Source organism: Vanacampus margaritifer, chromosome 1, assembly GCF_051991255.1.
Source record: "Vanacampus margaritifer isolate UIUO_Vmar chromosome 1, RoL_Vmar_1.0, whole genome shotgun sequence".
In the NCBI taxonomy this organism is placed as follows: domain Eukaryota; kingdom Metazoa; phylum Chordata; class Actinopteri; order Syngnathiformes; family Syngnathidae; genus Vanacampus; species Vanacampus margaritifer.
In genome coordinates this window covers 22,063,758-22,088,920 of record NC_135432.1, presented here as the reverse complement: position 1 = coordinate 22,088,920, position 25,163 = coordinate 22,063,758, and the positions used below count along the sequence as shown (strand labels likewise).

The 25,163-nt window shown below is 39.2% G+C and overlaps 2 protein-coding genes across 5 annotated transcripts in view; one reads left to right on the top strand and one right to left on the bottom strand.

The window, feature by feature from the left end:
* Positions 1–12,313, bottom strand: part of trak2 (trafficking protein, kinesin binding 2) — a 16,737-nt gene extending 4,424 nt beyond the window's left edge. The window contains exons 1-15 of the mRNA XM_077583512.1: positions 12,175–12,313; positions 8,194–8,328; positions 7,870–8,061; positions 5,717–5,776; positions 4,469–4,545; positions 4,259–4,375; positions 2,807–3,022; positions 2,650–2,728; positions 2,433–2,563; positions 1,702–1,776; positions 1,478–1,615; positions 1,326–1,405; positions 986–1,126; positions 643–920; positions 116–538 (exon numbers count right to left, since the gene is read on the bottom strand). Coding sequence (XP_077439638.1) covers positions 116–538; positions 643–920; positions 986–1,126; positions 1,326–1,405; positions 1,478–1,615; positions 1,702–1,776; positions 2,433–2,563; positions 2,650–2,728; positions 2,807–3,022; positions 4,259–4,375; positions 4,469–4,545; positions 5,717–5,776; positions 7,870–8,061; positions 8,194–8,248 — 2,062 coding nt within the window. The 5' untranslated portion in view covers positions 8,249–8,328; positions 12,175–12,313. The remainder of the gene's footprint in view (positions 1–115; positions 539–642; positions 921–985; positions 1,127–1,325; positions 1,406–1,477; positions 1,616–1,701; positions 1,777–2,432; positions 2,564–2,649; positions 2,729–2,806; positions 3,023–4,258; positions 4,376–4,468; positions 4,546–5,716; positions 5,777–7,869; positions 8,062–8,193; positions 8,329–12,174) is intronic.
* stradb (STE20 related adaptor beta) lies at positions 12,269–25,163 on the top strand. Of its 4 annotated transcripts, none has more exons than XM_077583581.1 (13): positions 12,269–12,542; positions 12,785–12,901; positions 13,790–13,856; positions 16,986–17,066; positions 17,390–17,489; positions 18,956–19,077; positions 19,186–19,294; positions 19,374–19,497; positions 20,447–20,618; positions 20,711–20,815; positions 23,342–23,604; positions 23,671–23,713; positions 23,822–25,163. In XM_077583581.1, the coding sequence occupies exons 3-13, from the start codon at positions 13,845–13,847 to the stop codon at positions 23,984–23,986; spliced, it is 1,296 nt and encodes a 431-aa protein (XP_077439707.1). In that variant the 5' UTR covers positions 12,269–12,542; positions 12,785–12,901; positions 13,790–13,844; the 3' UTR covers positions 23,987–25,163. The 4 variants fall into 4 exon arrangements, with proteins under 4 accessions (XP_077439707.1, XP_077439718.1, XP_077439726.1 ...); XM_077583592.1 differs by having other exon boundaries at positions 13,764–13,856; XM_077583600.1 differs by lacking the exon at positions 16,986–17,066 and having other exon boundaries at positions 12,270–12,542.

Sequence of the window (25,163 nt, the reverse complement as noted above, 5' to 3'; positions counted from 1 at the left end):
GATGAAGTGCCACTGCAAAGGTCATGTAGGAGACATAAGATAGGCAGATAAATTGAGGGCAGCAGGGGGCATAATAAGAAAACATTTGAAGATCAATCATCATGATGGTGTTTACCTGACATAGATGTGCTGGACTGGACTGTTGTGGAAACATTTGGACCCGATTGAGATGATGAGCCGGATGTCTTAGGAGCGGCGGCGGATAGGGATGGCGAGAGAGGAGCGGCAGGAAGAGGTGTGTCCAAAAGCTTTCTGTTTTTCTTTTCCTCAGGCGTAGATGAGCAGCGCACTTTGAAGACGATGCCGCCCTCCTCCTCGTCTTCCTCTTTCCCTCTCTCGGCTGCACCTTTCTCCAACACGCCAGCCTCCCTCTCTCGGTGTGCGTCATCCTCAGCATCTTCCTCCATGTCATTCAGCCGGTAAAAGGCATCTTGGGTGAGCGGACGGAAACCCTTGGTGACGACGCCGGGGTGCGGGTCCAAGATGGTGGCCAGGTGGGGTTTGGCTAACTGCTGCCAATGATGCAGCGTCAACGAGCCTGAAAACAAAAATAAATAAATAAATAAATAAATAAATAAATAAAAGGCGGGAAGTGTCACACTAGCGCCAGGATCAAGCCAAGTTCTGGCTCTTGGTGGTTACCTTCCATGGGCTTTACAATCTGAAGCTTCTCTGGCAGGAAGGTCTTGAAGACGCTGCAGCCTATGGAGGGTTCCGACAGATTGGAAAAGGAGGAGAAGACGCTGCCCATTGGTGAGCTGCAGCCACTTCCTGCGTCGTGAGTCTCCGCCCCAGCCAGAGTCTGCAGCTTTTTCTCCCGTTCCGCCTTGAAGAAGTGGTGCTCGGACAAGAAGTTCTGCCGTCGAAGCGACAGGCGATGCAGGGCTTTCGTGAGATCGTTTTCGCCCTGGACCTCATCTCTTCAAACATAAAATTTGAATCAGTTGAAATCCATCTTGTTTGATTTGACGGACTTGTGTCTTACCCCTGAGTAGAAGTGAAGGGCTGTGCAGTCATCACTAGAGAGTTCCGTCCAGAACCAGGAATTGGCGGGGTTGCCGAATGGGGTCGGGATGTTGAAGAGTTGATGGAGCGGACTGTCTGGAAAACTCGCTTCTGGGAAATCCTGCAGTAGAAGGTCCATTGACCATAAAACTACACATTAGCAATGACACAACCATGCTGCTACGGTGACTAATATAGAGTGACTTATGAGCAATTTCTTTTTCCAACTTGGTGACATTACATTATCGCTCTGCATTTTAGGCACAATTCCACAGACAATTACAATAAAATGGTACCACATTTTAGAGTGGCCATCTTACCTTTGGTCCTGAAATGGAGTCTCTTCTTCAACACACATCTCTCTCCTCATAGTGCCTTCGATCTCTGCAGCCAGCGAATCCTGTGCATGCGCACATTCGTGAGCATAAAATTGATCATAACTGCATGTTGTTCAAAATGGGTGTTCTCTCACCATGGGGTAGAGGCCATAAGAGAGATGCCGTCGCATGCCAGACGGGGGAGTGTTTTTGTTGCGAAGCTCCCTGATTTCCTCCTGGGACTCGTGGAGCATTTCCACACATTCTGCATTCCTCTCGGCCAGCTCGTTCAACTACATCGGCAGGGAATTTTGATTTGCTGCTCAGTCAAGACATCTTTAAGAGGTGTTTGTATACATTTGTTTGCATGATACAGTACCTCCGCTGTGAGTTGTCTCTGGGCCTCTTTGGAAGCCTGCAAATGGATCCTCAGCTCCTCTTTCTCCAAAGCCAGCTTAATAACAATAGTGAGAATTTTGGTGACTGCTGGCTGAGTTATCTAAGCAATACAGTATGCATGAGGACTGAACAATTCGTCAAATCCAAATCAACATAGCAATGTACGAGAATGCAATTTCAGGCTTCATTTTTTAATATGTATATTTCTCTTTATTTTCTTTATAAACTGTCTGGACGTTGTAAACACATAGTTAAATCAGTGTCATGTAACATAAAAAGTTGAAGTGAGAAAGCCAGAGATTTGTAATTTGATTTGACTTGATGCTTAAGTCACACTTGAATTTTATGACATTGTCGTAGTGAATGCTTAAAAGACAGCAAATCAAAGAAATCAAAAGCTTAGTAAGTTAGCAACTCTAACTTAAGTGGATAAATAACTTAATTTGCCTCTTTTTTAACATAAGCATAACCTAAAAGACCAGAAAAAAAGTTTAGGAAATGTTTAAAATGTCAATAAAATTATAAATAAATAATAAAATGTTATTTACAAATCGCATTTGTTAAAAAATACATGGAAAGAGGACTTTGACAAAAAATAATTGCAATCTCAATATTGAAAGAAAAAAAATAGCAATTCAATTATTTTTCAAAATCCTTCAGCCCTAATAGAAATATGCAACATGCTGGAAAATGTTGGACCTCAATCCTCACCTCCTTCACGCGATGTTGCAGTTCTACAATTTGAGAGAGCAACTGAGCGATCTCCTCCTGGTGTCTGACCAGCTCCTCGGTCTTCTGCGACAGCTCATCAGTCATTGACACCATCTGGCTGTTGGACTGGCCTGAGGTGAGCAAGCACAAAACACAGCAGGTTTGAAAACGAAAGGCTGCTGTTATCTTTAAAAACGCTTCATTTTGATAGACTCACGGAGTTCCTTGACACAGTCGCTCACAAGTTTCTGTTCCTTCTCCTCATAGGTGATGGTGTCCCTCTTCAGCTGGCAGGCCTGAGATGAGTTGTAATGTTACTAGTTGGCCAATTCCTCTGTGATACACAAATAGTAACGTCCTGATTCACCACTAACCTCAGATCTTAGAGTCAAGTTCTCCTCCTCTAGTTCCTGCAGCTTACTCTGCATTGACTCCAGCTGGCTAAGTGCGGCAGCGGCGGTTCCACCGACTAACTGAGGTTGCTTCGGTGGGATTGAAGGACTCGAGTCTCCTTCACAGTCCTCTGAGGCGCTGGCCACCATGCGCAGCAACTCATCCTTCTTACTGAGCTCATGCTGCAGCTGATGAACCTGGTCATAAAATATGTTTGGCATTGAGGGGATAAGAGACGAAAATGGTACCCTGCACGCTGGACTGATCAAGTGCTGGCTTACTACACCATGTTGCAAATTAGTATTCATGTTGCATTTAAAGCACAATAATTAGCCCGCTCGATGAATTTAAATAAGAACTTCATTTCCTAAATAAATCATGTACTTTTACAAAATTATGATTTATGATGTGTCCAAGTGTTTAATGTGAGTGACATAAAGGGACACTTGACTCATTGAGCCATTTTCAGCTGTGAATAGTTTTTTTCCTGGGTTTGGTCCGCAAACTGAGCCATGATTGACCGTTACCCGTTTCCACAACACAGGTGATGTCACCTTCAATCAAAAGCAAGTGGCAAAATTAGTTTTTTAAGGATATTAACTGTTCATGAAAAAAAATGTTATAACATTAATTATAGATAAAATATTATCTTCTTAATGTTAAAAATAGCTTAATGAGTCAAGTATCCCTTTAACATTGAATCACTGGTGAGACAGTTGTTTCAAAACACTAAGAAATCAAAATTAAAGGAATACCTTTAATGTATTTAACCATTGAGTGGCATTTTTCAAATTTTGGGCCTTTTTAATGTATTTTATGTGTTATATCAAACGAAAAAGTACACACACACACACACACACACACACACACACACACACAAACACACACACACAAACACACACAAGCTAAAAATTTCGGCAGATTGTCATAACATGTAGAGGTTCAAAATGGCACCATGTGGTAATTTAGAAATTATTGCAAATGGTAGAGGGAGATTTATACCATGTTTCCTTATAAAAAAAGCCCATTTTGGTCACACTGACTCCCATTAAAATATATATATTTTTTTTATATATATATACTGTAAACCATTGTAAAACAAAACAAAAAAGGCATGCATAAAAAATTCTGCCGTTATGATGTATTGACTTTTTCAACCTCTAATTATGTCATATGAAATATTCCAATTTGAATTTTTAAAACAAATATATAGCATAGTTAGCTTTGTTCATAGAACGTTACTGCTTTTATTGTCCATAGAGGGCATTAAAAAAAAAGCCTCTGAACATTTTAAGTAGTTGAAAGTAAAAATATATTCATAATTGACTTAGTATCACACTTCAAGAGCAGAGCCCATTTTGGGCACAAATACCCCAAGTCGAGTGAAAAAAACAAAGTAAAAAAATACGGCCCAGGGGTTAAATTAAAGCTACCTGGTCCAAGGTCTGTGCCAGCTGCTCCTCCACAGCCTCATTGCGCTCTTGCAGCAGGTGGTTCCTCTGTAGAAGCGACTGTCCGATCCGAGCTGCCAGCTCCAAGTCTCTGTCGCGCTAGCCAGTGATAACAAAAGACACATTATCAAGGTATCTGATGTGGGCGCTTTCGAGAACCAAAACAGCTGTGGATGGCACAACGACACCAACCTCAGCCAAGAGGTGAGTGACCACTTCGATGTCATTGTACGTCTTGGTCATCTGCTCCACACGCTCAGAACTGAGGACTGACAATACATCGACATTAGTTAAAGGAACGTACAAGCAGATGGCATGGACAAGTCGTATAGCATATGCATGCAAGATGTATGCATTCAGGAAATCTCACGAGAATTAACAGACACACGTGTGTAACATGTCAGCTTTGAAGAAAGTATTGACCACAAGCAACATGAATTTGCCACTTGCCAAGAAAACATTTATACATTGTGAACTTCAGCAATATTTAGTCACATTTTCATTCTCTATACAGTATGTGGTCAAATGTTGGATATTATGTAAACCAATTGGTTTAAGCATTGCTTCTTTTAATAGATATATAGAAAGGATGGTAATGATATTAAACGTGTTAAATCTTGACATTTAGTCTCAATTTCTGATGGTAAAAAATAGGTAATTTTCCATATTTAAACTAGTATTGTAACCGTTTAAGGTTAACTTACCGACCTACCCACAATGGAGAGAAAACTGTAATAGTAACATATATGGCTCACACTGAGGTGAATGGCCAACACATGGGTAAATTGCTTGGGTTGAGAAAAAGTCATTTGACAGCAAAATGCAGCTAGACGTCCTAATTCTATTATTGCACTTTGCCAAAAATTAGGGATGCACCCATGCCACTTTTCAGACCAAGTACAAGTTCAAGAACTTCAAATTTGAGTGCTCACCAATACAGAGTATTAATAATTGATAATGACATTAAAACTTGCAACTGTGATGAAAATATGTTTCAAAAACTGAAAATGTAAAAATTTTTTGAACATGGCACAACTGTCCCTAAAATACAACACCTTTTAGAGTAACAACTCTCGGTCTTGTCACACATTTTGCCGCCACAATTTATTTTTATTTTTTTTTCAATCTGTCTGTGCAGCCCGGTACCAAATGAAAGTGACAAAATGAAGTAAATGGTCAATTAAGTGGTAATGTTCCTCATAATCAATAAAATAAACTACTTTAAATAGCCAACATAGTAGGATTGCCTCCCAAAAAAAAACCATGGCCATGTACCTGCAGAATAGTTGCCAGTGGTCATCTTGTGACACGTTACACGGAACCAGACTGATGACAACTTGTGAAAACAAAATTGAGAATAAAGTAGAAAAGCAGACGCGGGAGGCACACTTAAGTCCCCTACCTCACGCTAACGCTAACCAGGTAGGTCAAGAAAGATACCTTTGGAGAAGTTGTGGGAGGCAGAGTGGGAATGAGAGGGGTGGTCCAAAGACAGATATGCTAGTGAGAGATAAAAGAGAGGGGAGGGAAAGAGAAGAATGCTAAACAGGTTGCAGCAAAGCAGAGAGGAAATGCAGTGAGAGAGTGAGACCTCCATAAATCCATTTAACACGTTAGTTCTACGTGTTGATTTGTTAGGTCTACATTGAGCACCTGAGTTTACGTCACCAGCTGAGTGCCGTTCTGCCTTTTACCTGTTTGAAGAGAAGATGCAGTTCTATTCAATCAGCCAGGAGAGCAATAGAGCAGCTTACTGAGCACGTGTGCTTCATATTCATTTAGAGAATGAAATAGCTTCTAAGCACAGCGAGGCATTTTTCCAAGCGAAGCAGCTGGCGCTGTAATCCGAGGCCAACTCTGACCTCTGGATGTAAACATGAACCGCAACAAAGCTCAGTGCAAAAACAACTGTGTGCCATCTTTGTTACATTCCTTCTTCTGTCTGGACATAAAACTTCAAGACCTTGGTTTATTTGTCACAGTTAACAGCTTCTTGTTTGGCAAATTTTTTTTTTTTTTTGTGCCTGCTTGTGTTGCACTCTGGGTTTGATAATATTGCCTCTCAACTGCAAAAACTTTCCCCAGGAACTTGTATGCTATGATTGTGGGAATCGGGTCTAACGAGCATGCATGCATTGAGTTCCGTGATCCTGCAGTCTGACTATAACTTGACTGGCTTCCGGTCACTATTTATGCAATCCATTAAATATCAGCGCTAATGATTGACAGGGCAGTCACTCTGAGTATGTACATGTTACTAAGCCTGCAGCTATCAAATATTTATACAATTAAGTATTCTATGGATTATCCCATACTTGAGTAATTGGATAAAATGTATATATGCCTTAAAAGGCAGGGCCAGACCTGGTGAGTGATTATGGACGTCAGCAAATAAAAATGAGTTGTAGCCATCATGTATGAATGAGCTTCTTTCTACAGAGTGCCGCGTGCAATTACAGTAATGTAAGTCCGTGTGGAAAAATTATCCCCGAGAAACTTTAAGGCAAAGGTTCTGTTTAAATTTCTTTGTAATAAAATGATTCAAGGTATTTAAATAACTGTTGCAGCCCTATATGTTAAAGTAGTCATTGCCTCAATCCGATTCAAAACCATATTGTTAGTGAAAAGATCTAGTTAGCTCCTGATCGTGAAGGAGCTTATTTGTCAAAACTGAAGGATGTGTTGAGATCCTTGGTATGGTAATGAACATGTTGAACCCCACTGGCAGATAGTCTTTAAATGATCTGTTTTGTTAAACTATGTAGATTAAGTATTATAAATAGGAATTTATAAGCAAATTTGTGACATTGCAAAGGAAGCAAGTACTGTATCTTGTTTGGATATAATGTACTGTGCACATAAACAGGCATTTCCTGTTTTTCAAAGATTTGACTGAAACCACACACACACACACACAACTCAAAATCTCATCACTAGAAGCCTCTCCCTCCCAGTTTGCCCCAATCTCTGTCCCGCAAGCAGACAACAGGCATCATCCTGTCCTACTGTCTCCGAAGGCGGAAAACCAATAGGACGACTTTGTCTCGCCGTTCCGTGTGACTAAAAAAAGGCTGATAAGAATAATTGCTTTACAGCGTAAAAGGGGATAGTGTCAAAGCCAACATGTGACGAGCATGTGCGGAGTCAGATCCACTGTAATTCCCTGTGATTGGTATTAAAGAGTGAAAAGGGAGCCATCATCACGTGTCCAATAGACACACATGCACACACATCCCTACGACGTACTGTGGTGTTTAACCATAAGTAAGGATGTATTTATAGTTACACCCACCTGCTAGGGTTAGGTATATGTTTGGGACAGTTGTAAACATTCATTTAAGTGTGTGACAAAGCATGCACAAGCACGGCAAAATATGACTAATGCAGTGTGTTTTTGTATGGATGGGCCCTCAGGAAGAGAAAGAAAACTCAAGTCACCTAGAACAAACCTGAGTGATGTAGGATTTTTTTTAATTACCGTCATTTCCCGAGAATACGCTGCACAATACATTTGCGTTTATTTCTTGTGTATGCCTTTTTATGCATTCATTTCTCCCTCACATCAAATGACTTTGAAAGGCGGAGACGCTTACCCATGTAGCGGAAAGTCTCCTCTGCCAGCAAGGGTGAGATAGCGTTGTGCTGGGTGGGGCCTTCATCTGGGGAGCAGGTCGGGGAAACCACCCAGTCCTGACTGTCCGACAAGTAGAACGACCCTGATTCCACCGAACCAGAACCCACTGAGCTGGAGCCGTAGGGCCTGCTGCTGCTTCCCAGGCCCTCATCTGTGTGTCACAAGACATGATGACACAATATGATGTCAGGGATAGTAATTTGACATGTTTTTTCTTACTTATAGCACCTGACCCAAAGATGGTGATACAAAAATTCTACCACACACATACATACACACACACCTGTCTCTGTGCTGGACTCTTTCTTCGCCACGGCTCGCGGTTTGACTTCAAACATGTTAGGACTAGGAAGAGGGTGCTGTGGGGTCCCTTCACATCCTGCCCCAAAAGTGGTGGATGGTGGCCTCACACAGTTACCTTACAGAGAGAGGTGATGAAGAAGAACAGAAACTTCCTTTAATTCAAGTGAATTGTCAAGTTTTCTTATTTTTATTTAGAACAGTAAAGAAAACCAAACCAGGTTTAATTTTATGAAGAAAAGATTTTGTTCCATCACTTGGGCTCTACTTGTTTCATTGTATTGATATGGTTTAGGGATGGACAAGTACCAATGCAAGGTATTGATTAGACTGATGTCTTTTTTCAGGACCAATAACAATAGTCAAGGAGGCAGATAATCAAGATTTGGAGCCAATATCCATCCATCCAGTTTCTTAACCGCTTATTCCTCATTTTCTCACCCCAAAAATTATATATATATATATATATATATATATATATATATATATATATATATATATATATATATATATATATATATATATATATATATATATATATATATATATATATATATATATATAAAATTATTTTTATTTTTTTTTGTGAATCTCTTGAGCAAAGAATTTTACAATTGTTTCAACCTGATTTTGTTGTTCAATCTGAACCATTACATTTTTTTTTATGAAATAACAGCTGTAGGTTTATCAATTCAATGCATTGTTCTTTTTTTAATCTATTGTGTAGTCAAAACTTAAAGGTGAGGTCTTTAGTTTTCACTCAGAAATAAACACTTCTTAAACACATGTAATCCTTCTCAATCAACACCTCTGGACTTCTGTTAATGTGTGCTGGTGATTTTGTCATCAACCACCAGCCCTCACAGCTTGTATTTTGCCATTTTGTTGTGTTTTGCTATAAGAGGGACGTTTGTGGATGGAAAGTCAATGTCTACCCTTCCAGCCAATCACAGAGCGGGTGGCGTGTCGCTTGTGAAGTTACAGCCTGGTTCATCATACAACATGACAATAATCCAAAGCATTCTAGCAATACAACCAAGGAATGTCTGAAGAACAACAAGATTCATGTTCTAAATGTGCCCAGTCAAAATCCTGACCTAAATTCTTTCAAAATACTGTGGCGGGACCTGAAGCGGGCAGTTTATGCTAGATGCCCATCCAACCTCTCTCAACTGGCTGCATTTTGCAAGAAAGAGTGGAAAAAAATTAGATGTGAAAGACTGATAAATCACTAGCGAAAGTGTTTGGATGAAGTTCTCATTGCAAAAGAAGGTGCAATGTCCGATTAAGTGAGAGGTTCACATACTTTTTGCACCCATGAAATCTGAGTTTTTCTTAAATCAACAACTTTTGTTCAAGAATTAATTACAATATTATCATTCTTTTTGATCAAGTCCATTATTTTCAATGTCAGCATTGTAGACTGGGGTACGACTAAACATTTAATAAGGTTATTTTAATATTTTATACAAAAAAAACTGACCATGCCTGCAGGGTTCACCAAACTTTTGAGCAGCACTGTATATATGCATATGTTTATTAAACAACTTTCAAGATTTAAAAATATATATTTTTTAGTCAATAGATATCTTTGTTTTAAAATGATACCAAAAAGTTCAGGGCCCTCCTCCCAGTGTTATGAGCATATATATATATATTAAAAAAAGTTAAATGTTAGCATTTGAATGTGATGCTCCCTTCGCTTTTAGCATTAGCGCTAGGCTAGCGATGTTTTAAAAACAAAGCATGTTTTGTATTTAAATATAGAGTGGATGTTATTCTTATTGTTGTGTGTTTGGTTTGACAATTAACTCCAACTGGGGTGTCTTTAAACATCTTAAAGGACGCTTGTTGGACAACAGAAAAACATAGCTGCACACTTGTTAGTTGCTAATGCTAGCAAGCACAATGGTGCGTTCAGGGTACTTTCACAGTGTCGGAAACTTCAGGTTTCTTCGATGATAACATTTTAAGGGAAAAATAATCGTCCATTTAGCCCAATTGGCCGATTGTTTTGGCAGATGTTTGAAGACAATAATCATCCGATTATAATCGGCAGCCGATTAATCGGTTGGGCTCTACACTAATAATTCCCTGAAGTTAACACAGTTTGATCTATTATCGAATATATTTTTCTTCAAAAAGGCAGGGGTTCATCAAAATGCTGAATATCGGCGCAGAAAATTGGTATTTTCCTAGTATCTGTATCGTGCTGCTACTAGTCATCGGTACTCAAGATGGCCAGCATCGGCCACACTCTTAAGAACATTTTAGAATCAAGAACTAGAAATTAGAAAATAAAAGATTTTTTTTAATTGCCATTAATTTTATGCACTTTTAAGGGAAACAAATTGTTTATTGGGATAGATAGGGCTTTCTTTAAATTGATCTGATATTGTTTTGTGTGGAAATTTTATGGATCAAAAGTAATAGTGGTATCGGTATTGGTGACTACTCGAAATTTGAGTATTCGTACTGGTATCGGTCTGAAAAAAGGTGTTATCTGTGTGTGGTTCCTATCCCCTGGTATCTGTTAACACCATCCAAATGAGCATCAGAAAAGATCCAGTCTCTTAAAGCATTAAGTGAAAGCGACTCCAATACATGCTAGCCTTCTATTGCAAAACAACTCCCAGTGTTGTTGACCTTGTGGCCAGACACACACACACACACGTGCCTGTGCAAGCTTAAGACTGACAGAGCGGTAGAGATAGAAAGTCAGATAGCAAATCCTTGGGAAAAGCTTGCTCTCAGTTACATAAGAGAAGGGTGCTGATGTGATGCACGCAACACTGCAGCCATGTTGTGCAGGACTATACTGACCCATCAATAGCATCTAACAATTTGAATGACAAATGAATAGTTGCACACACAAGTTAGCCTCGGGGTGCAAAAGTGTTGGCACATACCGAAGACCAGAAGTCACTAACATGTTGCCCGTGGGCACCAGGTCGCCGCCAAGGACATGAGTAGCCTGCAGGCCTGCTCTAAAAATAGCTCGCCAGTGATGGGACATTGTGATTTCCTAGGAATGTTGTAGAAGTGGTCATTTGAAAATGTTAAAATTTGAGCTGTTTCCTACATTGATTTTTTATTTTTATAATTATTGAGGAATCAAAAACTTGATCAGTTGTCTTCACGTCATAGATGAATACCATTAATTATTCATAACATACATTTTAAAGGTGATTTGGGCAAGTTCAGTTGTTCAGTGGGATATGAGTATCCAAGAATTAGGTCTCAGTTTCAAAAAGGTTGGTCATGTGACCCCGGCTCTAGACAGTCATACAGTAATTCAATAAGTAACAGTCGAATTCAAGTCCTGTAAAACCCACACAATACTGAGCTTTCTTCTTGCCCCGTTTAAAAGGAGGCAGTGTTGGGGTTGACTGAGTGACTGAGTCATCTCATGAGTCACATTCACACAGACATTTTCATTTTATTTCGACGTTGTTTAGAATTTGGGCTGTAATAGAAACCTGCACATCTCCTTGGGATGGGATTTCTCTGGAGGTTAATGAAGTATTCATCGCGTGTGAATTTGCGTATCAGCGGAACTGACGGAACCCACATTCAAGTTATCTCATGAATCCTGCAAACTCGTTTAATAGATCACTGCCGTGCACATAACCAAACTGATGACCATCAATGTAAAATAAGCGATTGAACTATTAAACGCAATGCTAACCTTTCGTTAGCCACTGTCATCGCTAACACACTGACGACTACGTTCCTACGCTTTTCTCTACTGATATTCTCGTTAAATGAATTCCTGTATAAAACAATGTTAATCTGTCAAATGTGTTTATTTATCGTTTTATGCATTAGAAATCGTCAGAGAATATTTTTGCTAGGATGGGCGAGGATGATGACAGCTTCATTGGCGCGCATGCAAATAAGCACTTCCGCTCCTGCAACTACCATCTCGATCCCTTAAATAACGTTGAAAAGCGGACTTACTTACCCTTTATCGATATTATTCCACGACATGAGGAATTCCGGTGAAATGTGCCGGGAGATTGCCAGGATCACCTCTGTCAAGAATCGCCAAACACCGAGAGAGGAAGTGGGGGAGGAGCAGCGGAATGTGCGGCTGCGACAGCAAACTGCGACGGATAACAATATCGATGATGTCATCAACACGCGACAGACAGTCATCTGTGTTAAATTAAAAGTCTTGCACAATTTACCCTCATTCGTGTTTAAAATGTTGAGTGTATATAATTTGTTCACTACATGATTAATGCTTTTTGAAAACGTGTTGACAAAGACACATTTTCTGCGCAGTGTTTTGAGGTAAATGCTTCGAAGACCTACAGCTGAGGAGACAAGGTAAGGACGTTTGCTGCTCTACATAATTGTACATTACACGCGGTGTTAAAGTAGCAACAATTTAGCTCGAGGAGGTGTGTTGAGAAACAATTTTCATGAAACGTGCAGCTAGTCAATATAAGTCAAACAAAGTTCAGTATTATTGTTTTGAGTGTGTGTGTGCGTGTGTGTGTGTGCGCGCGCGCGCGTGTGTGTGTGTATCATCCTTAGTTTAATCTTATGTGATTGAATTGATCCTACAGGGATAAAGACTTCAGACTTGATTGTATATTTACATCTCATGTCGCAGTCTACCTAGCCGCCGTGTTGACCATCTTGGCCATCTTGGCCAGTACCTCCAGGTCAGCTGATACATTCAGGTAAGAGGGAATCTGAGTAAGAGTGATTATTTTTTGACGATTTGATTTTGCATATACTGTAATTCGATTTGGGTCATGTGGGGCAACAAAATATCAGTTTCAAGTAGAATAAATCCAGATAGTTAGTTTGTGTTCAAGTTTAACAACTATGACTGAAATGAACACCTGGATACTAGTCTGTCCATCCATCCATCCATTTTCTTGGCCGCTTTTTCCTCACAAGGGTCGCGGGGGTGCTGGAGCCTATCCCAGCTGGCTTCAGGCAGTAGGCGGGGTACACCCTGAACTGGTTGCCAGCCAATCGCAGGGCACACAGAGACGAACAACCACACTCACATTCACACCTAGGGACAATTTGGAGAGTTCAATTAACCTGCCATGCATGTTTTTGGAATGTGGGAGGAAACCGGAGTACCCGGTGAAAACCCACGCAAGCACGGGGAGAACATGCAAACTCCACCCAGGAAGGCCGAAGCCCGGACTCGATCTCACGTCCTCTGCACTGGGAGGCGGACGTGCTAACCAGTCAGCCACCGTGCTGGGATACTAGTCTGGACAGTGCAAATGATTTTTTTCTTTAACATTAAACATTTAAGTTTATGCAACAGCAAATTTTAGTCAAGTCAAATGAATACTCTTCTGAGTTAACCTGATACTTAGTATCATTAGCAATACAGAATAATAAGAGCAACAATCTTGTACACTTGTATTTAAAAGATTCAGAGCAAACTTAAGAAAAAAATATCTACAGTAAATATCTATTTATTATGTGATGTTTCTACTAGAGTGAAAGCTGAGAGGCTCAGGTTGGATTGATTCTGTCTGCCTGTTATTATGCTGCTGCATTTCATTCTTCCAACAGTGTTTCTCTCCAAATGTCTTGTGCAGCTCTTGGGTGGACGAATGTCAAAACCTGTGATTTGAGTGGCGCCTTAAAGACTCCATGTCTTTCTTGGTAAGACTTTTGTGAAGCATGGCGGTGGGTTTGTGTCTTCTCTTTGTACCGCTGAGTTTGTTGCCATGATTATTAGTGAAATCAAATTGATCTTTCTGTAATTCAGGACTGTATTCTACAGTTACATTTCATACAGATGTAGGACTTTGGCATTTGCACCTCTTTGTGGAAAATTAAATTAAGAGGTCTTTCTAAAATGCGTACTGTATTTCACTCACATTTGTCAAAATTTGTAGACGTCACCTGAGTACATCACAAAAATATTAATTAATCCTCTCCTACTTTGTGGTTTGCAATCACCTTTTTTTTTTTTAATTCAGGGATGAAAGTTTAGGCAGCTCCACCACTTGTCATCATGGTAGACAAATCCATACTCACCATCAACCCAGTAGTATTTTGGGAGAGGTGATGGCTGCCTTACTTGCAAGAGACCTTGAGCCCCCTCTACAGAGTCTCAATGTTATTGCAGTCTGTGACCCGAGAGGGCCTTTCCGCAAACTTGATTTTGGTATAGGTTTTGGACCTTTTCTTATGTTTGGGTTTTTCTCTTATTAGAATTTTCAGCGACAACCTAAGCCTAGACTGGCAGCAGACTTCTTGATGTTATTCTTGAAGATATCAGCATATCAAAGGCTTCCTCTGCCTGAAGCTGCAAAACTGCCCCCGCAGCATTATTTATGCCCCCAGCACTATTCTTCAAAGTAGGAGCAGCATTTTTTATTGTGGAAGGCCCGCCATTCTTTCTCAAATACAGCATCCATATGCCCAAGCAGTTCAACTTTGGTTTCATCAGGCCAAAAGCCTGACTTGCAAAACTCGTCCCTATATTTCAACTTTTCCTCAGGCAGATTTTGATCTACGGCTGCGAGAGTTAAGGTGCTTCTTTAGGAAGATGACCACAAAGTCCACCATGATGAATAGTCCAGTTCAGCAAAAGCATAAAATCCAGTCCAGCACCAACCTTTGTTTTCCACTTCAACAGCTTCTTGTTGACATTTTCCCCCCTATTTTTCTCTCCAAAGTTTTGGAAATCTTTTGTTTTCGAGTCAACCATGACCACGTTTATTTTTGACAGACTCTATTTCTTAGATTTTTTTTTTAATGATGCAACACATACATCCTAAAAACTGTGAAATGCTTTGAAATGGCAGAACAGAAGCTTTGCAGTGCATCATCTGTGTATGCATGTTTTTCATAAATACTAACTGGCCAGTTTGGAAACCACAGGGCTGTTGGTTTTTACACAAGTACAGTATACACAAAGATAAGATGTGACAAGCCCAATAATACATTTATTTTTAAAACAACAACAATATTGTGAGAGTCTGTGGACATTTGAAGATGGATACTTAGCAACCACATAAAGCGGTCACAATGGTACACACTATCCAATTTGTTCAGGTGTTGTAAAAAGTATTTTAGCCAAATCTAACAAAATTAAAAATGTTGCAGAATTATGTGTCTTTGCTATACAGTAAAAGAAAAACAAGATTTGTTTATTATTGTAGAAGAACCCCCATTTAAGATTCATTTTTCGAACAAGGCCCTCAATTTTGTAGCTTAAAAGACAGATTTTGATCAATAACAATACCTAAATAGTAAGTACTGATTGCTGGCGAATATTTGAATTGTTGCTTTTTTTGCAGTTTCAATCTTAGGGAGAATTTAGGGTATGGTTGAGAAATGAAAAAAGGGGCAGGCAAACGCACACCAAGAAGTGTAAGAGGTGCAAATGCCAGGAAAGCCAAATCAATAAACAAATGCATAACTAAATAAAAAAACATCAGTGATATGATGAAGGTTGTGCCAAAATGTCATCCGTTACAATAAAGGTTGTTTTTTTTTTTAAATATGTTTTTATTTAATTTTTTTTAATTTATGGTTGACAACACCATTAAAGAAAAAAAGAAGAAGAAAGAAATAAACAAAGTAAAAAAAACAAAAAAACATCAGTGATTTGCTGAAGGCTGTGCTGAAATGAAACATCATCTCTCACAATAAAGGTTTGTTAAAAAAAATATATATATATTTTTTATTTATGGTTGAGAAAACCATTAAAGAAAAATACAAATAAATAAAATAAAAATAAGAAATAAACCAAAAAAAGTAAAAAAAAAATTTTTTTTAAAAATCATCAGTGATCTGCTGATGGCTGTGCTGAAACGTCATCTGTCACAAGAAAGGTTTTTATTTTTTTATGGTTGAGAAAACATTTAAATAAAAAATTCAAATGAAATAAAAACATCAATGATCTGATGTAGGCTGTGCCGAAATGTCATCTGTCGCAATAAAGTTTTTTTTTCTTTTATTATTTGTGATTGAGAAAACCATTAAATAAAAAAACAAACAACAAATTAATTAATTATCCATCCAACCATCCATCTTCTTAACCGCTTGTCCTCACAAGGGTCGTGAGGGGCGCTGGAGCCTATCCCAGCTGGCTTCGGGAAGTAGGCGGGGTACACCCTGAACAGGTTGAAATTAATTAATTAAACAAATTAAAAAATATATCAATGATCTGATGAAGGCTGTACCAAAACGTAATTTGTCACAATAAAGGTTGTTTTTTTTTAAACAAGAGTTTTTAATTTGTTTTTTTTAAATGTATATATGGTTGAGAAAACTATTAATTTGGATTTGCCTGCATTTAAAACCAGCTTTAACTAAGTTAAATGACACTGCACAACATCAAAGGCAGACTAAAAAGTTAGATGTTTTTTTTCAATTGCAGTAGATGAACAATAAATGACCGTCATCGGCATAAAAATAAAACCAGATATTTTGGCATATTTTGACCGAGAACATTGATATAGAAAGAAAACAACAGTGAAACATGATAGAAGGAAGAAGACAACTCAGCAAAACGTACACAACTTGAGAACCAGCCAGCCAACAGCAGCATCAGGAAGCCCAATGTCACCAAGGTTGAGATGTGAATGCTCACGCACCTTTTTGATCACTCATGTCGCGCAGCACTCATCCCACACAGCTTGTTTCACATGCCAGAAGCTTCTCTGTATCATTGCCACCTCCCTTGCATGCCAGACATTTTCCCCCTAGGCTCCACCCTTCCCTGTTGCAGGGTGTCTCACCTGTGCTTGCCTCCCCTCCCCGCTCCTCCTTCACCAGGACTGCTCCTGCATCTCTCACACTCAGGTCCAGCCCTTGGACATAGAGGAGTGCTATGAGGACACCAGTCAGCATCTCTTGGTCAGTAGCACTAGACAGACAGAAAGACGCTTGATGGACGTAATGACTTGTTGACTTGTCCTCTCGTTTCAATTCCTATCATCAAAATCGAGATTGCTGACCAATATAAGAGTTATTTTTCACGTTTGTATTGATGTTTATATTTGCCCGTCTTTCTTGTTTTGTCTCTATGTGTTATGTTACACTTAATATGCATGCAGGAAAATTACAAAAATAGAAATAAAACTGCAAAGGCGTTAATTAATTGAGTACTTTTACAGTTTTATTTAAAAATATATATATATTTCATTTGAAGAAGTGTGGAATGATGTGGTTTACTGCAGGGCTCTGGGAGCACCCCTCAACACCCGACAGTGGGATGCGGTGATGACATCGCAGCATTGTCAGCAGAGCCTGCCCATTACCAGTTCCTCGTTGAGCTGGGTGAGAGAACTGATAATAGACTTGTTTGTTTGTTTGTTTGTTTTAACTTTCATTGAACCAGACAAAAACTAACTGGAACTATATCTTACTTTTATAAGACTCACTATTATTATTGCAAAAATGTCCATTTTCATTTTTGTAAAATCATACATGAGCTTTTGAGGTTCATTTTAGATGTATTTATTTTATGGATGAAGCAAGGTCAGTTGTTTGAGAATTGTTTACTTTATTGCACAAGACTTGGTGAGCTTTCTTTCTTTCTTGGACTAATACTACATATATTTACAAAAAAACAAAAACTAATACTAAAACTATTTATTAGTTTTAGTATTAGTTTTTTTTAGTACAGTGGTAACTCAGAGTGTGAACATAATTCATTCCTGCGAAGTGTTCAAAGTCCGAATTGTTCAACCTCCGAAACATTTTTTCCCATAGGAATTAATGTAAATGCAATTAATCTGTTCCCAAGCTCCAAAAATAGAAAATTCCTATTTTAACGTCCGTCCGTCTTCTTCCGCTTATCCGGGGTCGGGTCGCGGGGGCAGCAGCTTTAGCAGGGAAGCCCAGACTTCACTCTCCCCAGCCACTTCAGCCAGCTCATCCGACGGGACCCCAAGGCGTTCCCAGGACAGCCGAGAGACATAGTCTCTCCAGCGTGTCCTGGGTCGTCCCCAGGGCCTCCTGCCGGTAGGACATGCCCGGAACACCTCCCCAGGGAGGCGTCCAGGAGGCATCCGAACCAGATGCCCGAGCCACCTCAACTGGTTCCTCTCAACGTGGAGGAGCAGCGACTCGATGCTGAGTCCCTCTCGGATGACCGAGCTTCTCACCCTATCTCTAAGGGAGAGCCCGGACACCCTGCGGAGGAAACTCATTTCGGCCGCTTGTATCCGGGATCTTGTTCTTTCGGTCACGACCCACAGCTCGTGACCATAGGTGAGGGCAGGAACGTAGATCGACCGGTAAATCGAGAGCTTTGCCTTTCGGCTCAGCTCCTTCTTCACCACAACGGACCGATACAGCGTCCGCATCACTGCAGACCCAAGTGGAAGAGTTCAAGTATTTTAACTTCTATTCATGTTTTTTACATTTACAGTAGAGTACATTATTTAAACAATAAAAATACCTTACCTTAGCTGTTGTGGTGTGATGGCATCAGTGGATGATAAATGCTATGTTAATGCTTGCTTTAGTTTAGTGCTGAGTTTGTGTATTTTACTTTGGGCATATTGTTAGACTACTAAGCGGTCAAAAGGTCAAAACAAATTAAAAAATAACTACAATGAAAAATTCCAATCTATACTTTTCACGAAACATAATAAAACAGTAATGGTTTTACATTATGTAACAGGTATCTTGAATAAAAAATTGAAAGTACATTTCAAAAATTTCATTCTGGATATGACTTGACTTGACTTAATGGATGTTGAAAGCATGGGATGTCAAGTTGTGATGCGTTGTGACAGGATGGGGCTTCAACAACCTGAGCCAGGTGCACATGGCGCGTCACACTCCAACTGGGCAGCTGGTGGCGATAAAACAAACAAACCTGGATGAGTGCACAGAGGAGGAGCTGCTACAGCTCCTGGTGAGCCCGAGTCCAACGCCGGGTTAGGATTAGCGCCATAATTTATTGATACCAAAGGGAATTTTCGATTCTGACAGTTGGCTGTCCCTTCCGTCTTTGCCTCCACAGAACGAGGTTTTCCTGTCCAGGCGGGTGCGTCACCCAAACCTGCTGACATTCCGACTGGTCTTCAGTTCTTGCTGCCAGCTGTGGGTCCTCACGCCGCTCATGGCCTACGGTCAGTTAATCCCAATCCAAAAGCCCCCAGTGGAGGCAATTATGGTTTGAACTTGTCCACTCTCATCCGTGGCTCACAGGCTCTGCACACTTTCTAATGAGAACGTATTTCCCCGATGGAATGAGCGAGTCCTTGATAGCGTATCTGCTGTATGGCGTGTTGCAAGCCTTAGAGTACCTGCACCGTATGGGCTACGTTCACAGGTACGTTGAGACTTTTCTTTGTTTTGAAAATACAAGACAGTTTCATCATTCAATTGGGAAATCACTCTTAGCGGTGGGGGAAAAAGTTGACAACAAAAATACAGTATATATATATATATATACACTGTATACTTTTTTTTTTAAATAAAAAGATTTTAAAAAAGATTATTAAAAACTAGGGGCGTCAGGCAATTAATATTAGTACTCGTAATTAATTGCATGACTTCACTAGTTCTGTTCGAAATGTACAATACATTTTTTTTTAGGTTTTCATACTCTTGTTAACAAAAGTAAAAAAAAAAAAAGAAACTAATAGAAATTGTTAAAATGATTTTTTTTTACATCTATAGTTGTCAATGGCAGTGAATGAGTTAACTCTTCTGATGAAACATTGACTTAAAAGTAGTGGAATGGTACCTTTGCCAAGGCCAGATGGAGTCTGTATCATGTTTACTGGCACTTAGCAACTTTGAGGAGGATAGTAGAAACACTGCCACACGCAAAAATAAATATGAATTTTTAAATTATTTTTAAAAATGTGCTGACTGCTTTCATGGCAAACATCACTTCCTCCTTTACCCGTTCGTTACAAAGACGGAAGTCAACTTGAATGTCAACACACGATTACTGCTTTCCTAGCAGTAGCTGCAAAACAACTGAAAAGTTTTGTCTGAGACAAAAAGAAAAATGAAAAAAAAGGGGGGAGTCTACCCGGATAAAAGAACAGTCAAGGATCAACATTGGCCCGGATTTTTCAATGCGCTTGTCCTCATGGGAAATGTGGTCTTCCTTCAGGCATAACAATACCGCTTTTGTCCATATGGCGCCACCATAATCAACATAAACTGAGAGTTCCTTAGCGTTGCTTTAACGAAGAGTAAAATGTTGACACGCTGCTCTTCTTTGAGTATTGAAAAAAATATATATGATTTGATGCTCACAACATCAGAGGTGTGAAGGCCAGTCACATCCTGTTGTCAGAAGAAGGCCGTGTCTACCTGTCGGGACTGCACGGCGTTTACAGTATCATGCGTGAGGGGAAGCGGATGAACACGGTGTTCGACATGCCCCACCACAGTCCCGCCCTGCTGCCTTGGCTAAGCCCCGAATTACTGCAACAAGTCAGTTCTTGCCGTAGCGCACCATCCTGCTTGCGTGGCTCTTCTCTGATTTGTGTGACTTCTGTGTTTCCTTTTGGTGTGTCCATCGCTAGGATCTTCACGGTTATGGAGTGAAGTCTGATATCTACAGTTTGGGTATTGCCGCCTGCGAGTTGGTGAGCGGCAGGCCGCCTTTCCAGGACATGGCACCCACTCAGGTAGTCACCTTTAGTATAAGTCCCTGTAAAGTGAAAATGAATATCGTCGCTGTCCTGTGAAAAACACTTAAGTCCATTTTTGTCTTTTAATTTTTAAATTTTTACGTGTGGTTTTTTTTCAATGAAACTGAACGCAGACATCCCAAAAACGTTTACAAATAAAAATAAAATAAAAAATGGACATAAGTGTTTTTCACGGGATGACGACAATGTGTCTTTTAAATTAGACACATTGCAGAAAAAAATGCTGTTTATAACCTTGCAAAATTTGGATAGGAAAAAAAAAAGGAAACGTGTAAACACAGCCCACTAAAAATGGATGCTACTTTTGTAGCATCTTTCTTATGCCTACTCATTTCTAACATGTTTGAGCCACCCAAAAATATCCACTAAAAGCCACTGGTGACTGCAATATCTCCCATCAGGTCGTTATGGAGCTTGTCATGTTGCCATGAGAGCGGCTAGCTATCAGCTAGCTTGCAAGCTAACAACATCACTGGTCATTTAGGCGGCGGCCATCTTGATTGCTTGGTACAAAAGAAAAAACGCTTCTGCACACAAAAGTAGTTATGCAGTCGGTAAATTTGCTGTTTTTTTTCTTTTCTTTATTTTTAAATATTTTTGTTGCTAACAAACTTGTGGTCCACACTTCAGCCAATTTATTAGGAATATATTCAAATTGAGTGAATATGTAGTTAACAAGTCTTACAATATGCGGCGCCCCCTGAATTTGTATTTTTCTGCTCCAAATAATCAGCTGTTTGAAACCCTCACCATACTTTAAAACCCCAACTGTACTTAATAATATAAACCCTGCTTTGAAACTTGAACCCTACATTAATACCCTCAATTAACCCTTAACACTGGTTTGAAACCTTAACCCTACTTTAAAGCACTACTTTGAAACACTGACTCTAAATGTTTCATCTACTCACACGTGTGACCAATAAATGTGCTGATTTTTTTTTAAAAAAAAGAAGAAAATCTTAAAATATTATTTGTTTCTTTCTGCTCCACACTTGAACACATTTATCAGTAATATAGTGGCATAGTGAAAATGAGTGGAAATTTATTTAGAGGGAGAAATTAAATAAAAATTGCAACAGTTTACTGTTAGGGTAATTCATTTATACAGTATAGCATTTTGATCCCTTACGAGGCTCTCAAACCGCTTTACATTTTGACTACCGGTAGTCACTCACCTTCTGATGACACAGCATTATGAGTTCAGTATTTTATACTTCAATTTATCACCAAGGGGATCGAACCCACACCCTCAGGGATACCAGACGGCCACTCTACCACTGATTCACACTCCTAGTGGTGTTTTTTAATTTTACATCTCATGAAATGTATACTTGGTAGTGCTGATGCCTCAGCAGAGGCAGCATCCGTAAGTCCAATTGTTTGCTTTGTTTATTATTCACTCTTTCAAGCTTTAACCTGTTATATTACATGAAATCTTGTCAAAAACTGTACTTTAACTCATTCACTGTCATTGACGGCTATAGACGTCAAAAATTCATTTGAACTATTTCTATTAGTTTAATTTTTTTCCTACTTTTGTTGACAAGAGTATGAAAACCTAAAAAAAAAATTGTACATTTAGAAGTCATGCAATTAATTACGAAAAAATTTTAATCGTCTGACGCCCCTAATTTTTAATAATCTTTCCTTCTTTTTTAAAAATTAAAAAAAAAATTTTTTTTAATAAACTTTTCTTTTTTATTAAAAAAAGAAAGAAAAGATTATTAAAAATTAGGGGCGTCAGGCGATTAATTTTTAATCATAATTAATCGCATGACTTCACTAGTTAACTCATGATTAATCACCAATTTTATATCTGTTCTAAATATACAATAAAAAAAATTCTAGGTTTTCATACTCTTCTGAACAAAAGTGGGAAAAAATGTTAAACTAATAGAAATAGTTAAAATTATTTTTTGACGTATACCGCCGTCAATGGCAGTGAATGAGTTAATTATGGAAAAGTACTGTTTTTGTTTTGTTTTTACAAGAAAGTAATTTTCTGTTATTTCACAGTATTTTTTGGCGCCCCAGCTGCTGGAAAATGATCGTTTCTTTCTTTCTTTCTTTTCTTTCACAAATTTTTACTGTTAATTTCTCAGTATATATAATCCCCCCCCCTTTTTTTTAGGGTTTTAAAGTTGCTTTAAATTTTTTATTCCATTAAATAACAGACAAATATTTGTGAAATTACGATACATTTGTGAGCGTATTTTAACAATCAATATATGTAGCTATTTCTAATGACGTTTTTTTGTTGTTGTAAAAGAACAGAAATATTGTGTTTTTACATGTTACAGTGATTTCATGTTATTTTACATTTGACATGTAAAATCAGAGTTTATATAAATGATATTTTTAAAATACAGAAAAACCTGTGAAATTCAGTTAAATTACAGTTTTGTTTTTTGTTTTTTACAGTGTAGTGTAGACTTGTGGTTTAGTGATATTTTGGCGTTGGTGCCCATAACGGCCTTTTGGTCAACGGGTGTGTTTTAGACTCTCCTCCTGAAGCTGCGCGGTTTGCACCGCTGCCTGCCGGACACCGCCCTCTTCCCGCTCGGCGAGCTGGGGGGGCTGAAGGTGTCCCGGTCCGGGGTGGACTCCGGCATGGGAGAGAGCGCGGCCACCGCAAGCGCCACTCACAGCACCACCGCCCCTGCGCCCGCCACAGAAGGACCTCGCAGTCCCGGACCCAAAAACCACTCGGCCACCTTGCACAATTTGGTGCAAATGTGTCTGCAGCAGCAGCCTGAGCGCAGGTCAGTTGACACTCAATGGGAAAGCACTCACTTTACCTGACCTTAATATGTTTATACCTTTTTCAGACCGTCAGCCTCTGCCCTCATGAGCCACGCCTTTTTCAAACAGGTGCGTTCTTGTGTTTTTTAAGGCATTTTAACGATTACTTTTCACTCAGAGCAGAAAACAAAGTCAAGCTGCCGCATGTTGAAGTGTGTTTATTTTGTGCTTGTGCAGGTGAAGAGGCACACCAGAGACTCCTTCCTCAGCCTTGTTTACCCAGCCGTGCCACTCACCAGCTCCGAAGTGGCGCTCTTATCCTGCCCCCCGACCCCATCGTGCCACGCTCAAACTGCAGCCGCCAGCGTTTGCGCTGCTGAGGTGTCATGGGATTTTTCCTAAAAGAAATTTACATTTGGAGAGAATGACACATTTTACTGTGATTAAAAGTATGTGCAGCTGTTAAAACAGACATACTGTATGTTACATGTTGTACCTCTTGTGACATGAACACTAAGAAAGTTAGTTTTTTTTTTCACTTGAGTTGTGCAGGTTTCACATTAACGGTAGAAGCTCTTCCTTAACTCATTCACTGCCATTGACGGCTATAAACGTCAAAAATTTATTTGAACTATTTCTATTAGTTTAACATTTTTTTCCACTTTTGTTAACAAGAGTATGAAAACCTAGAATTTTTTTTATTGTACATTTAGAACAGATAAAATTTGTGATTAATCGTGAGTTAACTAGTGAAGTCATGCGATTAATTACGATTAAAAAATTTAATCGCCTAACGCCCCTAATTTATAATAATCTTTTCTTTTTTTTTAAATCGCGTCAGGCGATTACATTTTTTAATTGTAATTAATTGCATGACTTCAATAGTTAACTCACGATTAATCACAAATTTTATATCTGTTACAAATGTACAATAATTTTTTCCTAGGTTTTCATACTCTTGTTAACAAAAGTGGAAAAAATGTGAAACTAATAGAAATAGTTCAAATTTTTGACGATGGCAGTGAATGAGTTAATCACAAAAACCTGCTGTTTGAACAGGGGTGTGTAGACTTTATATCCACTGTCTACCCAATGAAAGCTATTTATCTGCAACTGGAGAACATATTTTCAGATAATACTTCAAAAGGGAGTCGAACATGTGAATAGAAATAAAAAATACAGATTGTGGACAATTTGATGCCAATTACTATCACTATTGCCTTCCATGTCTTTTCGAATCTCTCAGTATTCACAGGAAATTCCGATTCAGAGACGTCGAAGCGATTAAATGGAGGTGTCCTACCTCGTTTGAAATGGCCTTTAAACAAAAGGAGCAGTGCACAAAAGCAAAAGGCCGCATCCTGCTCAATCTAAGTGACCTCTGTGTTGTGTGTAGTATTTACAAAGAGTAGATCAGCAGCCAAAGAAGAAATACGGCAGCGCGAGCGAGCAATGAAGCGCGATGGCTTCACGTGGAGACCTTTGTGTAACTGTGATTTTTGTGCACTGTGATGTAAAGTACATATCAAAGATGAGAATAGACAATTATGACATATTATTAAACCAATATGCAAGTGAA